Source organism: Dipodomys spectabilis, unplaced genomic scaffold, assembly GCF_019054845.1.
Source record: "Dipodomys spectabilis isolate Male_0828 unplaced genomic scaffold, ASM1905484v1 ptg000363l, whole genome shotgun sequence".
In the NCBI taxonomy this organism is placed as follows: Eukaryota; Metazoa; Chordata; class Mammalia; order Rodentia; family Heteromyidae; genus Dipodomys; species Dipodomys spectabilis.
The window spans coordinates 2,215,180-2,231,933 of NW_024871040.1; the positions used below are offsets into that span (position 1 = coordinate 2,215,180).

Consider the following 16,754-nt stretch of genomic DNA (forward strand, 5'->3'; position numbering starts at 1 on the left):
GTTAGGGGAGAATCCAAAAGTGTAACTCCTCTGAAAAACATTATAATGACATGGGCATTAGTGGCTCATGCCTGTTATCCTAGCTTAGTACTCAGGAGATGAAGATATGAGGATTCCAATTAAAAGCCAGCCTGGACAGGAAAAGGACGTCCTCCAATTAACCACCAGAAAACCGGAAGTGACATTGTGGCTCAAAGTGACAGAGCACTAGCTTTGAGCAGAAGAGCTCAGGGACAGCACCTAGATCCTGAGTTCAAGCCCCATGACTGACAAAAAAACAAGAAAAACCCTAATGACCTGTTTAAAAAAATGAATATTAGAAAACAGAAAATATGGGGCTGGGAAGGTGGCTCAGTGGTAGAGCGCTTGCCTTGCATGCATGAGGCCCTGGGTTCGATTCCTCAGCACCACATAAGAAAAAAGAAAAAAGCCAGAAGTGGTTCTGTGGCTCAAGTGGTAGAGCACTAGCCTTGAGCTGAAGAGCTGAGGGACAGCGCCCAGGCTCAGAGTTCAGGCCCATGACCGGACCCCCCAAAAAAAAGAAAAAGAAAAAAGAAAACAGAAAATATTTTGGGGGTGGGTAGGGTAAAGGGTAGAGAACATAAATAGAGGAAGGGTGAGCAAATACAGTCATTAAATCCAATGTACATTATGTAAAAACTGAACAAACTATATAACTTAACAGTGGGGGAGGGGACAATAGAGAAGAATGATGGAAAGAGTGACATTGATCAAGAATACTGTACTCATAAACTAACTTACAGAACTATTCTCCCTATAGAACTAGAAGAAGAACAGTAGTAGTAGTAGCCGCCAGGCACTGGTGGCTCACGCCTGTAATCATAGCTACTAACGAGGATGAGATCTGAGTATCTCAGTCCAAAGACAGCCTGGGCAGGAAAGTCTGTAAGACTCTTAGCTCCAATTAACCACCAGAAAACCAGAAGTGGAGCTGTGATTCATAGTTATAGAGCACTAGCCTTTAGCCAAAAGAACTCAGGGACAGCACCCAGGCCCTTACTTCAAGCCCCACAACTGACCAAAAAAGTAAAAAAAATGAAAATATGAAAATGGAACTAGTAGAATTGAGGGGGATGGGTAGGTGGGTTTGGAGTGATGGGTAAGAATGATGAAAGGGGTGATATCAATTAAGATGCATTGTAACCAGGCACCGGTGGCTCATGCCTGTAATTCTAGTTACTCAGGAGATTGAGATCTAAGGATTGTGGGTCAAAGCCAGCCCAGGCAGGAAAAGTCCACGAGACTCTTACCTCCAATGAACCATGAGAAAACCCAAAGTGATGCTGTGGCTCAAATGGTAGAGCACGCCTTGAGATGAAGAGCTAGGGTCAGCACCCAGGCCCAGAGTTCAAGCCCCACAACCAACAAAAAGAAAACAAGATGCATTGTACTCCCAAACTGAATTGAAACTCTTCTTTACAAGTACCTAAAGATAACAATAAGAAGAGACACTAGTAAGAAAATGAAAAAAAAAACAGGACTGTGAATGTAGCTTACTGGTAGAGTGCTTGCCTAGCACACATGAAGCCCTGAGTTTGATTCCTCAGTACCACGTAAGTAGAAAAAGCTGGAAGTGGTGCTGTGGCTCAAGTGGTAGAGTGCTACCCTTGAAGCTCAGGGACGGTGCCCAGGCCCTAAGTTCAAGCCCTAGGACTGGCACAAAAAAGAAGAAAGTAGTAATGGTAGTAGTAGTCCTATTGTCCAAAAAGACATTTACTCTTTACCTGACTTATGTAACTGTAACTCCTCTGTACATCATCTTTATAAATAATAAAAAAATAAAGCCAAAAGTGGAAAAAAAAACAGTAGCACCTATATTAGTTATCCAAAGGATTACAAACATAAATATACAAATCTAGTCATTGTTATTCAAGTTCCTCTGAAAACACAAACCAGTATCAAGAAGCAAGTATTAGCTGAGTACCAGTGGCTCATGCTTGGAATCCTAGCTACTCAGAAGGTTAGGATCTGAGATTTGAGATTCAAAGTCAGCCCAGTTAGACAAATTGAAGAGACTTTTAATCTCTAATTAACCACTAAAAAGCAGGAAGTGGAGCTCTGGCTCAAGAGCTAGAATACCAAACAGTCTTGAGCAAAAAAAAAAAAAAATTAAGAACAGTGTCCAGACCCTGAGTTCAAGCCCTAGTACTGGCACAAAAAAAGAAGAAAGTAGTAGTAGTAGTCATCATAGTAGTAGTGTGTTAAGTAAGCAAACATGTACTCTAACTCAGCAAAGGAATCAATCTGCCCCTGTGAAACATTCTATGTTAACAATGGCAGGATAGTGGATAGTGTCAGGCACTGGGAGAAGGCCTGAGGCTCAGGCAGACAAAGTAAGGAAATGTGAAAGAAGATATGTAGAGGTGGAATAACAAGAAAGGAAGAGAAGGAGCCGGGTGCCAGTGGCTCAAACCTGTGATCCTAGCTACTCAGGAGGCTGAGATCTGAGGACCTCGGCTCAAAGCCAGCCCGGGCAGGAAAGATCTTGAGACTCCTGTCTCCAATAAACTACTAGAAAACCGGAAGTGGCGCTGTAGCTCAAGCGGTAGAGCGCTTGCCTTGAGCTGAAGAGCTGAGGAACATTGTCCAGGCCCAGAGTTTAAGCCCTACAACTGACAAAAAAAAAGGAAGAGAAGGTCAAGTGAACTCAAACAGAAGGCTATGCAACATCCAAGTGAAGCCACCTGGTGAACCAACAGTACAACTTTGGGATATAAAGTTAGAATGGAGACAGAGGGGTAGAAATCCTTATACAATATGATGGCTATTATGCTGTTATGTTTGTTTCCAGAGACAAAATGAAGGAGGGAAAAATGAGACTTACAAAACTCAAGTGTAAGAGGGAAAAGCACCAGCAGGCCACCAAACAGCAAATTGGTTACAGGCCCAAGGCCTACATTACCAAAAGCTCAAAGTTCTGGAAGCAAGGATCAGGTGTGTAACTGAGAGGCACTCGCATAATTAAGATGAAGCATTTTCAGGAGAATAGGAAAAATGAGCACTGCACAACAGTTAAGTACGGGGCAAATCTCTGGAAAGATGAGGGAAATCAAAGGATGGGGAATAGAGGAGACACAAAATCAAGAGAGTAAGTACTGAGGCTGAGTGTAGTGAAGCTCTTCATTTAGGAGAAACCCAAGCCTGTCCAAAGGCAGAAGTCTCTGCAAAGGGAACTGGGACTGTGAGAGGCAAACAGTGGAAGTACAAGCACTAGAAAAGGGACTGGGTGAGGGGAACAAGTAGGTAATTGGGAATAGGGATTTAAGATAAACTGAAGTCACATGTTGGAGGGTAACAAGGGTTAAGTCCAGAATAAAAGTGTCCAGAAGTGAGAGACACAGATGCAAAATCAACGGGGAAAGCAAAAGATCTAGATGGGAATGCTGATCCTCTCCCAAGAGTAAGAGATATACTCCTGATAAACAGGGCATCCAGAAGTTAGGAAAGATGAGAGAGAAGCAGAGCGTGGATACATACTTCTTATGTGTTGATACCAGATCTGATGCCCAGATCTGAACATTTGAAGACTCCTAGAATTATAGAAAACCAATGCTAAGCCATGATTCTACTCAAGAGCCCAAGGCTACACCCTATCCTGTCACTCTGGAGCTATAGCCCACTTCTGTGCATCTGTGGGCTGCCCAGACTATAAGCTACTTAGTAGCACCAGCAGCACACCACCTGAAATAATAATCTGATAAGAAGTGGAAGTGTTCAATACTCACAGGAACAATAAGCCCTTGCCAAGTCAATAAATTAGCTTCATCAACCTGGATGTTACGGAAGTTTTTCATTCCACATTTGCGGATCTCTTCAAGCTCCTGTTAATTAACAAAGCATAAAGGGGTGTCAAATAAGGGAAAGAACCATATATTAAGATCCCTCCTGACTCCCTCATATTAAACCAGGTGAGAACACCACCAATGACATCTGAGAGTAAAAACTAGACTAAACCTAGCCAAGTTAAGGAGGCAAGCTGGGGTAGTCCCCTCTGTGACATCATTGCTTCTACCCTGCCCCAGACCCTGTCCCATCTTGGTAAACCCATCAAACAAGTTGAGGGGAACTATGTTTATGTGACCACATCACTACCTCTTTGGTTGGTCACTGTAACTGTCTAAATACCATCAGTACCAGCACAAGGCAAATATACAGCAGGGTCTGACGTTAGATGCTACAGACCTGTCTTCTTCCAGTCAAGATTTATTTATCAAGTGCTGACCATACACTGAAAGCTAAAAATGTAAAGACAAATAAACCTGAGAACTAGGAAACAAAGACAAACACATACCCACAACATTCCCTATATATGACTGTTTATTTACAATTTTAGAACTCCACCCCCTAGCACAGACACAAGCAAAGAAAACAATCATCCAGTCCCGGGATGGGGTGTGAATAGGAAAACATCAGTGAGCTTTGGTTGTCTTAGCTGCCAATAGGATAATAAGAATCAGAGTTGCAGGGCTGGGAAGGTGGCTCAGTGTTAGAGCGCTTGCCTTGCATGCTTGAGGCCCTGGGTTCGATTCCTCAGCACCACATAAGCAAAAAAGAAAAAAGCCAGAAGTGGCGCTGTAACTCGTGGTAGAGCGCTAGCCTTGAGCTGAAGAGCTGAGGGACAGCGCCCAGACCCAGAGTTCAGGCCTCACGACTGGACCCAAAAAAACAAACAAACAAAGAATCAGAGTTGCAGACAATGAAAGGGAAAACACACTGTAAGCAGTATGGCTTCCTACAAATATGAGAAGTTGTGTGCGTGTGTGTGAAGTCAATGGGGGCAAATGCAATTTCATTTTTCCCAGAAAGTGTAACTGTCATGACATTACTTTAGAACCTGATCCAAGATGTCTTTACAACTGTCACTTGCTTTTTCACCAGTCTGACTTTAGTCATTGCCTCACACAAGCAGTCGTCATGACACAAGCCAGTCAGTATATACCCTCCCACCTACATTACATGATCAACATTCCTCCAAATTTAAATTCATGAATGTAGAGTGCCATTTCTACCATTGCCTCAACCAGGGCTTCCATCCAATAGCATAACAGATTTTCCCAATTTCTCAGATGCTGTCTCTTCTACACCCTAACACCACCCGGTGGGGTCCTGCCTCTGCCAACCCTTACCTTTTCTAGTAGGAAAAAGTATCTCCTTGAGCAGAGCCATGGCTCAAAATAGTATGGAGACAATTTGTTAGAACCCCTAGTCAACAGGTCCAAAGGATCCTTCACACCCCACACTCCAATCATAGAGCAGCAGTTTGTAAAGCACATTGAAGCTACATAGACATGGCTACATGGAAAAAAAAAATACCTCCAAGGTAGGGAAAACAGATGAAGTCAGTGTTACAGTACTGAGTTAAGAGTGGAGGTTGGTCCACATTAAAGAAAGGAGTTTCATGACAAGTGGAAGGCCCAAGTGTTTTCCCACAGAATGCTCACTACTTGTCAACCCACAATCACCTGGACTCAGATTCAGTCCCAGAAATTCTAGCCCAGCAAGTGTGGGTGGAGACTGAAATTCTTAACAAGTGGCACAAGGAGGAAAGGGAATTATGACACTAAGCAATGAGTCCTTTCTTGGGGCAAGGATGGGGTATTAGGCTTGAACCATGTCCCAAGCCCTTTAGTTGATTTAATTATTTCTCAGATGGAGTCTCATGGTTTTTGTTAAGGTCAGCCTTGGACCATGATCCTCTTACCTAAGCCAGTAGCTAGATTACAGGTATGCCACATCACGATGAAGACTTGTTAACCTTTTGTTTACTTGCTTGTTTGTTTTTTTTTGGGGGGGGGGGTGGTCATGGGGCTTGAACTTAGGACCTGGGTGCTGTTCCTGTGCTCTTTTTGCTCAAGTCTAGTGCTCTACCACTTCTAGTTTTTTAGTGGTTAATTAGAGATAAGAGTCTCATGGAAATTTCTGCCTGGGCTGGTTTTGATCTCAGCCTCCTGAGTAGCTGGGATTATAAGCACGAGCCACCAGTCGGCTGATTTATTAACATATTACCCAGACTGGCCTCAAACCACAATTCTCCTAATTTTTGCCTCCTAAACAGTTGAAACAACAGATATGAACCACTATAGCTAGCACTCAACAAATCCATTCCAAAAGAAGGAATGGCATTAGTGGCAGTAACTATGACCATACCACCACCCCTGCCCCATAGCAGGGGATGGCATCTACTGGCTCCTCTACAAAGAAAGCATTGAACTTGAAGACCACTCCAACATGCCAGCTGCCATCTTGGTCCTCCAGTGCTGATGCCTAAGACTCACCAGAAACCCTCCCTGGGGACTATGAAATCTAGATAAACAAAAGACAAGAGGTCTCACATCTATCCACCACTTCCATCTGCTTCTCAAATAGAATGTCAGCTCCGTGGAGCCAGGAATGATGACAGAGATCAGGAAGCCCCCGCACTGCCAGAGAGTCATAGTGGGGCCCAGAAATTTGCTCAATGACTAGGTTAGTGAATAACTAGGAAGCTGGGGCTTCAAGAGGGGGAAAAAAAAAAAAGGATCCAGCACAGAAAAGATTCTCTATAAATAGAGTAGTAAAGCTCTATTTTGGCATCCTGGTTCTTGGCTCAATATAACTAGGAATTCTTGGCTATGGAGAGAAGATATCATAGCCCTTATGGTCTAAGTCCCACCAAACTACCAAAATGCCTTTTTTTTTTTTGGGGTCCGGTCGTGGGGCTTGAACTCTGGGCCTGGGCGCTGTCCCTCAGCTCTTCAGCTCAAGGCTAGCACTCTACCACAGCGCCACTGCCGGCTTTTATTCTTTTTGCTTATGTGGTGCTGAGGAACTGAACCCAGGGCCTTAGGCATGCAAGGCAAGCACTCTACCACTGAGCCAACTTCCCAGCCCCAGAAATATCCATGAGACTTGTTTTTTTGTTTGGGTTTTTTTTGGGGGGTCTGGTCATGGGGCCTGAATTCTGGGCCTGGGTGCTGTCCCTCAGCTCTTCAGCTCAAGGCTAGCGCTTTACCACTTGAGCCATGGCGTCACTTCCGGCTTTTTTCTTTTTGCTTATATGGTGCTGAGGAATCGAACCCAGGGCCTCAGGCATGCAAGGCAAGTGCTCTACCACTGAGCCACCTTCCCAGCTACCAAAATGCTTTAAACATAGAAGACGATGGAGGGGGATAGAACTTCAAAACAATTCTTTAAAAACAAGGCCAAAAGAAAGTCCAAGCATGGGGTTCAAACCTGCAATCCCAACTGCTGGGGAGGTATAAAACAGGTGGATCATGGTTTGAGGCCAATCAGGCCTCAACCAAAGAGCTAAGCGTTATCACCTATCATTCTAGCCACATGGGAGGCATAAATAGGAGAATAACAGTCTAGACTGGCAAAAACATGAGATCCTATTTTAAAACTAACTAAAAAGGAGCCGGGCACCAGTGGCTCATGCCTGTAATCCTAGCTACTCAGGAGGCTGAGATCTGAGGATCAAGGTTCAAAGCCAGCCCGGGCAGAAAGTCCATGAGACTCTTATTTCCAACTAACCACCAGAAAACTGGAAGTGGCGCTGTGGCTCAAGCAGTAGAGTGCTCGCCTTGAACTAAAGAGTGCAGGGACAGTGCCCAGGCCCAGAGTTCAAGCCCCATGACCAACAAAACAAAAACCTAAGGTGTCTGGGAAACAGTTCAAGAGTTTAAAGCACCATGAGCTGGGAAGGTGGCTCAGTGGTAGAGCACTTTGCATGCATGAGGCCCTGGGTTCAATTCCTCAGCACCACATAAACAAAAAGGAAAAAAAGCCGGAAGTGGCGCTGTGGCTCAAGTGGTAGAGCACTAACCTTGAGCTGAAGAGCTGAGGGACAGCGCCCAGGCCCGGAGTTCAGGCCCCATGACCAGACCTCCCCCACAAAAAAAAAAAAAGTTAAAGCACCTGCCTATTAAGAACAAGGCTCTAGCTAGGTGCTGAGAGTTCACATCTATAATACTACCTATTCAGGAGGCTGAGATCTGAGGATTGAAGTTTGAAGCCAGCACAAGCAGGAAAGTCCATGAGCATCTTTTTTTTTGTCAGTCATGTGGCCTGAACTCTGGGCCTGGCTGTTGTCCCTCAGCTAGCGCTCTACCACTTGAGCCACCGTGCCACCTCCAGCTTTTTCTGCTTATATGGTGCTGAGGAATCGAACCCAGGGCCTCACGCATGCAAGGCAAGCACTCTACCACTGAGCCACCTTCCCAGCCCTGAAATTTGTTTTTATAAATAGTATTTAGGCTATGTATTCAGCCTAAACTACTGATCAAGTCTCCTTCATTCAAGAAAACTTAAAAGGAAGATGGGTTCTACTTATTCAAAGAAAAGATAGATTCTATCTAAAGTTGTGAGACTCAGGCTGGAAGTAAGATTAAATGGTGAAGCTTCTACTTAAAGATCTGAGATTGAAAAGTCAGAATTATTGAAGTTCTCAAGATGGCAAACCCTGAGCCAGTGGTGGCAGCTCATGCTTATAATTCTAGCTACTCAGAAGATTGAAATCTGAGGCTAGTGGTTCAAAGTCAGCCAGAGAAAAAACTAACAGTTTCCATCTTTAATTAATGGGGGGAAAAAAGAAGGCTGAAGGAGCAGCTCAAAATAGAGCTCTGCCATGGGCAAACAAAGCATGAGCACAAAGCACTAAGTTCAAGGCATGGAACCAGAAAAAAAAAAAAAAAAAAAAAACTTCAGGCAAAACTGTGTCCCTACATGCCCCTATAATTAAGAAAGTTCTTGATAATAAATATTTCCAGAAGAATGGAAAGAAATCCATGTAAATTCAAAGAGGTTGAGTTCAAGGCGCTGTGAAAGAAAAAGGAAAATCATAGCCCTCAGCTCTAGAACAAAAAAAGGAAGACCAAAGCCAATGAAAGCTTAGAAAATATGCAATACATTAAATGGTACACTTCAAATGTATCCATTTCTTTGTATGTAACTTTTACTTTAAAAAAAGAACTATAACTGGGAGAGATGGAGAACACTTGTACTCCCAACACTCAGGAGGCAGAGGATCTCATGTTCCAAGTCAGCCTGAACTTCATATCAAAACTCTATCTCCAAAAACGAAGAGACAAACGGTACATGGTCTCCCTCATAAGTGGATGCTAAATCCAAAAGGTTAGGTGATACAACAAAACTAACAGGACTTAAGAAACAAAGAACTCCCGCTCATCTGGTTGAACCACTACTAAATATCCTCATGCTGCTGATCACAAATATGGTATATAACATGTGAACACTGTTATATATTACAGACTGTGGTAGACAATTTGCTCCAGGGAAGTTAGAATGAACTTGTGACTTTGAAATTATGTAATCATTTAATCACAATCAAAAAAAAAAAAAAAAGAACCTCGGGGAAGGGAGGGAGGGAGGGGATGGTAGGGGGAAAACAATGGAGGGGGTAACAATGTTCAAGAGGAAGTGTACTCATTACCTCACTCATGTAACTGTAACCCTCTGTATAGTAGCTTTACAATAAAAAAAATAAAAATAATAAAAAAAATAAAAAACTATCTCATTTTTTAAAAAGGACTATAAACAAAATTTTTATTGTGACTGATATGTATGCTGTACAGATATCTGTAACTTCATAATGTATCAGAAGGTGCCTTGAAGATGAACAGGTTAAGATGCTAATGTGCATATATTTAAAAAAAAAACAAAAAAACCCTGCTGGGGGGCTGGGAAGGTGGCTCAGTGGTAGAGCGCTTGCCTCGCATGCCTGAGGGCCTGGGTTCAATTCCTCAGAACCACATAAGCAAAAAAGAAAAAAGCCGGAAGTGGCGCTGTGGCTCAAGTGGTAGAGCGCTAGCTTTGAGCTGAAGAGCTGAGGGACAGCGCCCAGGCCCAGAGTTCAGGCCCCACGACCGGACCCAAAAAAAAAAAAAAAACAACCCTGCTGGGTATCAGTGGCTTACACCTGTAATCCTGGGTGAGGGTGAGATCTGAGGATCATGGTTCAAAATCATCCAGAGCAGGAAAATCTGTAAAACTCTTATGGCTTTTTTGTAGTATAGAGCACTAGCTGTGAGCAAAAGAAGCTCAGGGACAGCGCCCGGGCCCTGAGTTAAAGCCCTAGGCTGGGCACTGCCCCCCCTCCAAAAGAAGAAAAACCTCGTAAGAAAAAAAAGAGAAAGAGAAAATGTTCCTGCAAAGGTTCATTTCAGTTCTGCTCAAAATCAGACACCACAGCCTGGGGTCAGCTGATCATGGCCATGCTGATGGCACGATACTGACAAATCAAGAGATGAGCTTGATGGAAAGCAGAACTACCCACTTGCTCAACCCTTCTGGCAGGGGAGATCAGGGCTTCCCAGCCAAGGTAAGTAGTAACACATGAGGAAAAAGTAACTTTTTTTGTAGGTAGTGGGGCCTGAACTCTGTCCCTAAGCTCTTCAGCTCAAGGCTAGTGCTCTACCACTTGAGCCAAAGCTTTTTCTGCTTATGTGGTGCTGAGGACCTCATGCATGCAAGGCAAACACTCTGCCACTGAGCCATATTCCCAGCCCCAAGAAGAGTAACTTCTTAAAATGAGGTCCTTTCTCAGCTCTGAAGCAGAGTGTATGGTGAAAACCTGAAGAGTCTTACAGTCTCAAACTACAGTCTTGTTTTTTGTTTGTTTTTGTAGTGCCAGAAATTGAACACTGGGCCTCATGAATGAGAGTGCTCCACTACTTAACATCTCAAAGCAGCCCATTACCTAACTCCAACCCAGAGATCTAGATTCCCACATGTCAGCCAAAGGGACCAAGTAATGGCATATGACATGGGAATTATACACAACCTGAAAGCTGGGCCTTGCCCACCTGCCTAGAGCCCACCAATCCAGGTTCTAAGAGATGCTAAGAAAAAACAGATGCACAGAAGAACAGTCAACAAGGCCAAGTCAGGGATGCTTCAGATGTCAAGACAATACTAGAAATAGTGTCTAATACAGGGATGTGTGTGCAATGTAAATAATCATATCCAATACCACAGAGTCATTTTTTTTTTTTATCAGTCGTGGGGCTTGAACTCTGGGCCTAGGCGTTGTCCCTCAGCTCTTCAGCTCAAGGCGAGCACTCTACCACTTGAGCTACAGAGCCACTTCCGGTTTTCTGGTGGTTTATTGGAGATAAGAATCTCTCAGACTTTCCTGTTTGGGCTGGTTTGGAACGGAGATCCTCAGATCTCAGCCTCCAGAGTAGCTAGGATTACAGGCGTGAGCCACCAGCGCCTGGCTACAGAGTCATTTTTGTACTTATTAAATTTAAAAAGGCAAATTATATACCTAAAGGAATTATTTTTAGTAAAGCCTAACATCCCCTCTTAGCTGCTGAGGCTGAGTTAGAACAGCTAAAAACTACTGTTCTAGGTACCTCTGCGTCAGAGAGAAGAAAGCCCAGCAGATCTCAAGATGGAACAGCTTAAGTAGGACTTAAAGGACAGGCAAAAATTGAATTGGTAAATAGAAGTGAGTGGGTGTCCATGTATGGGAAACATGGATGCAGGTGATTTAGGAAACCAACTTAGCTGAAGTGTTAATTAATGTTGGGGAGACTGTCACTATCATATCTGTCAATCAGGGTGCATGAATCCTGTGGATCTGGATCTGTCCAATACTCTTCATCAGAGAGACAATGGGAGGAGTGGAGGACAGAGACTAGCTAGTCCTCAGAGTCCACCTAGGACTTACAGCACTAAGTTCCTGGTGGGTTAGGGCCTCTATCTGAGGAACATTCTCCAGCTACACCCCATAAACCACCATGCTTATGCTACCCAAGTCTTTTAGCAAGGAAGAAACTGAGGCCCTAATCGTCATTTCTACTGCTAAAGAAATAAAACCTGGGGCTGAGAAGGTGGTTCAGTGATAGACTGCTTGCCTTGCATGCATGAGGCCCTGGGTTCGATTCCTCAGCACCACATAAGCAGAAAAAGCTGGAAGTTGCACTGTGGCTCAAGTAGTACAGCACTAGCCTGGAGCTGAAGAGCTGAGGGACAGGGCCCAAGCCCAGAGTTCAGGCCTCATGACCGACAAAAAAAAAAAAACTTCCAGGGCTGGGAATGTGGCATAGTGCTTGCCTAGCATGCATGAAGCCCTGGGTTCAATTCCTCAGTACCACATAAACAGAAAAAGCTCGGCTGGGAATGTGGCTTAAGTGATAAGAGTGCTTGCCTAGCAAGAAACCCTGGGTTTGAGGGGCTGGGAAGGTGGTTCAGTGATAGAGCGCTTGCCTTGCATGCCCGAGGCCCTGGGTTGGATTCCTCAGCACCACATAAGCAAAAAGAAAAAAAGCCAGAAGTGGCGTTAATGGCTCAAGTGGTAGAGCGCTAGCCTTGAGCTGAAGAGCTGAGGGACAGTGCCCAGGCCCAGAATTCAGGCCCCATGACCAGACCCCGCCCCCCCCCCCCAAAAAAAAAGAAACCCTGGGTTCGATTCCTCAGTACCACATAAACAGAAAAAGCCAGAAGTGGCACATTGGCTCAAGTGGTAGAGTGCTGGCCTTGAGCACAGAGAGGCTCAGGGACAGTGCCCAGGCCCTGAGTTCCAGCCCCAGGATTAGCAAAGAAAAACAAAATTAAACTAAACCAAAATGAAACAAAACGTCCCTTTATACAACTACTTAAAAAATAAAATTTTAAAAAAGGATAAACCATGTTCATTGCCACACTAATCACAATAACTAAATTGTGTAAGCAGCCCTGATGCCCTACAAGAGGATTAAGTAAATGTGAAACACATATACAACATAATTTTACCCATCTGTTAAAATGAATGTCATTAAGTCGGGCGCTGGTGGCTCATGCCTGCAATCCTAGCTACTCAGGAGGCTGAGATCTGAGGATCTCGGTTCAAAGCCAGCCAGGGCAGGAAAGACCATGAGACTCCTATCTCCAATAAACCACCAGAAAACCAGAAGTGGCGCTGTAGCTCAAGTGGTAGAGTGCTCACCTTGAGCTGAAGAGCTGAGGGACAGCGACCAAGCCCAGAGTTCAAGCCCCACAACTGACCAAAAAAAAAAAGAATGTCATTTATAGGACAACTGATGGACCTAGAAAAACTTATGTTAGGGCTGGGAAGGTGGCTCAGTGGTAGAGTGCTTGCCTTGCATGCATGAGGCCCTGGGTTCGATTCCTCAGCACCACATAAGCAAAAAGAAAAAAAGCCAGAAGTGGCGCTGTGGCTCAAGTGGTAGAGTGCTAGCCTTGAGCTGAAGAGTTGAGGGACTGAGCCCAGGCCCAGAGTTCAGGCCCCAAGACCGGACCAAAAAAAAAAAAAGAAAAACTTAAGTTAAGCCAGGGTCAGAGAGACAAACCACATATTTTCTTTCATGCGGAAGCTAAATCAAAATACAAGTATACATGATAACATACACATGATTAACAAAATGAATACTACCAGAAAGCAGCAACATGTTTCTATGGAGAAAAAGAGGAGAACTGTGCACATAAATGGAGAAAGGATGAGTAAATGCAGTCATTATATTCATTGTACCATTGTACATTATGTAAAAACTGAACTATGAAACTTGAAGGTAGGGATGAGAAGGTGAAATGAGGGAAACAATGATGCACTGTATTCATAACCGGACACATGGATGGAATTGTAACGCTTTGTACAGCCACTTAATTTTTTTTTAATTTAAGGATAAAACCCCCTAGGTACTGGTGGCTCACACCTGTAATCCTAGCTACCCAGGCAACTGATATCTGAGGCTTGAGATTCAAAGCTAGCCCTGACAGACAAATCAGAGACTTTCATCTCCAACTAATCTGCAAAATAACAAAAATGGAAGTATGACTCAAGTAATAGTGCCAGAAGTGAGCAAAAAAGCCCAACAACAGTGCAAGAGTGCTTGCCAAACATGCATAAGCCCTGGATTTGATTCCTCAGTACCATATAAACAAAACAAAAACAAAAAAAAAAAAGCTGGAAGTGGTGCTGTGGCTCAAGTAGTAGAGTGCTAGCCTGAGCAAAAGAAGCTCAGGGACAGTGCACAGGCCCTGAGTTCAAGCCCTAGGACTGGCAAAAAAAAAAAGTGCAAGGCCCTAAATTCAAGCCCCAGAACTAGCAGAAAAAAAGAGGAGAGAGTAGGGACAAATCATTCCCACTGAGCTAGACACATGGAATCAATACTAAAAGTCCTTTTCACTATAGGAAGTTTGAGGTCATAGAAATCCAGAAGTTATTCTGAATTGTTTCTATTTTTTTTTTTTTTTTTTTTTGGGTCCGGTCGTGGGGCCTGAACTCTGGGCCTGGGCGCTGTCCCTCAGCTCTTCAGCTCAAGGCTAGCACTCTACCACTTGAGCCACACCGCCACTTCCGGCTTTGTTTCTATTTTAAAGGTGAATCCTGAAACAAGGCAGTGGTGGCCCATGCCTATAATCCTACCTACAACTCAGAAGCTAAGATCAAGGATCATGGTTCAAAGCCAGCCTAGGCAAACAAATCTAAGATATTCTTATCTCTAACCAGCAAGAAGATAGAATTGAAGCTAGCCTTCAGTAAAAAAGCTAAATAAACCAAGCAAAAGTGCAAGGATCTGAATTCAAGCCCCACTACTAGCACACTCACACAAAAAGGAGCTATGCTGGATTGAAAGCACGGGTCAAGTGGTAAACCACTTAATTTGCCTAGCAAGCCGCCAGTGGCTCTCATCTGTAATCCTAGCTACTCAGGAGGCTGAGATCTGAGGATCAAGGTTCAGTAAAATCCGTGAGACTCTTATCTCCAGTAAACCACTAGAAAACCAGAAGTGGCGCTGTGGCTCAAGCGGTAGAGCACTCGCCATGAGCTGAAGAGCACAGGGACAGCGCCCAAGCCCAGAGTTCAAGCCTCACAACCCTTTAACTGACAAAAAAAAAAAAAAAATTTGCCTAGCAAATGTGAAGCCCTTAGTTCAAAACCCCAGTACTGCCCCCTGAAAAGTAACAGAGAATTCTTATTATGGCGCGCGCGCGCGTGTGTGTGTGTGTGTGTGTGTGTGTGTGTGTGTGTGTGTGTGTGTGTGTGTTTTTTTTCTTTGTCGGTCATGGGGCTTGAACTCGGGTCTGGGCGCTGTCCCTCAGCTCTTCAGCTCAAGGCTAGCACTCTACTACTTGAGCCACAGCACCACTTCTGGTTTTCTGGTACTTTACTGAAGATAATAATAGTCTTGTGGACTTTCCTGCCCGGACTGGCTTGGAACTGCGATCCTCAGATCTCAGACTCCTGAGTAGCTAGGATTACAGGCATGAGCCACCTGCACCTGGCTTATATTTATTTTTTATTGCTATCTAGTCTGAGTATTTCTGTATTAAGACATGGTAGCATAAGTCAATATCAGGAGTATCATAAGACAGAACTCAACAAGAGTATCTCTTAAGGCAGAAACCAACATCTAAACTCGGGTTCCTGTTACTCTACCACAGCACAGAGCTAGGCAGGTAGGCTATTCCTCAAGGTCTTTCCAAGAGGACATGACTGAAAGGAACCCATACATGCAGCTACAGCGGTCATGGCTACTTGGGAGGCAGATATCAAGAATAGAGTTTTAATTCAGCTTAAGCATAAGTTTATGAGAGGGGCTGGGAAGGTGGTTCAGTAGTAGAGTGCTTTGTCTTTCATGCATGAGGCCCTGGGTTTGATTCCTCAGTACCACATAAGCAGAAAAAACTGGAAGTGGTGCTATGGCTCAAGTGGTAGAGCACTAGCCTGGAGCTGAAGAGCTCAGGGACAGTGCCTATGCCCAGAGTTCTGGCCCTGTGACTGGCAAAAAAAAAAAAAAATAATAATAATAAAATTATGAGACTTCTCAACCAATGACTGGTGTGAGATGGTATATCCCTTTATCTCATCTATAGGGGAAGTACACAGTAAAACCAGTGACACATGCTTGAGACAAATGGAAGCACAAGTAGGATCAGAGCCCAAGCTAGCCCAGAAAAATAACCAATGTAAAGAGGGGTTAGGTGTAGCTAGAGTAATAAAGCACCTGCCTAGCAAGGGCAAAGTCCTGAATTCCTACAGTCACAGGGAGTGAGAGAGGGCAAGCATGCCTATGTCCTCAACTGAGCAGGTTCTCATGCCAGCTCCACTCACAGGCAGCTTCCCACAAGCCTTGCTCATGAAATGTGTTTCCATCTTTATCTAAACATAGGTGTGTCTGGCATTCTTGACATATATTACACACTGCAAAGTCCAGCACACCCATCAAACACCACCTACTTCAATTCTGTCCAGAACAGACCCAGAAACACAGGACAAGTAAGCAGAACGGAAACTGCCTATGTAAAATACATGGTAGGGGTTTGGGATGTAGGTCAGAGGAAAGCCTTTACTTTAATACACTAGAGGCCCTGGGTTCCACCCCCAGCATGACAAGAAACAGATCACTCCACTCCTTCAGTACATTTAGGTTTGTGTGTGCTGTTTTTTCTTTTTAATTTAATTTTATTGTCAAGGTGTTGTACAGAGGGGTTACAGTTACATACATAATTTCTTGTCAAATATTGTTACCTTCTCCCTTATTTTTCTCCCACTTCCTCCCTCCCCACCATACCCCTCCTCCCCATGTGCTGAGTTTTCATAAGGAAAGACACACTGATGTTGATACTTATAATCTTGAAAAGGGCTAAGAGGCTGGTGAACTTCTCAGTTATACCCTTTCCTCTACCCATGAAAGAACTGTATGCCAAACCCTCACAAAAAGATTTTTATGAAGCCCAGTGATGACTACTGTCTTTGACATTAGCTTCTGCTCTCATTGGAAATGAAC

The 16,754-nt window shown here is 44.0% G+C and overlaps 1 protein-coding gene across 1 annotated transcript in view; it reads right to left on the bottom strand.

Moving 5' to 3' along the window:
• Ube2l3 (ubiquitin conjugating enzyme E2 L3) overlaps positions 1-16,754 on the bottom strand; it is a 66,765-nt gene that overhangs the window by 36,840 nt on the left and 13,171 nt on the right. Inside the window, exon 2 of the mRNA XM_042666197.1 lies at positions 3,747-3,842. Within this exon, the coding sequence (XP_042522131.1) occupies positions 3,747-3,842 (96 nt within the window). The remainder of the gene's footprint in view (positions 1-3,746; positions 3,843-16,754) is intronic.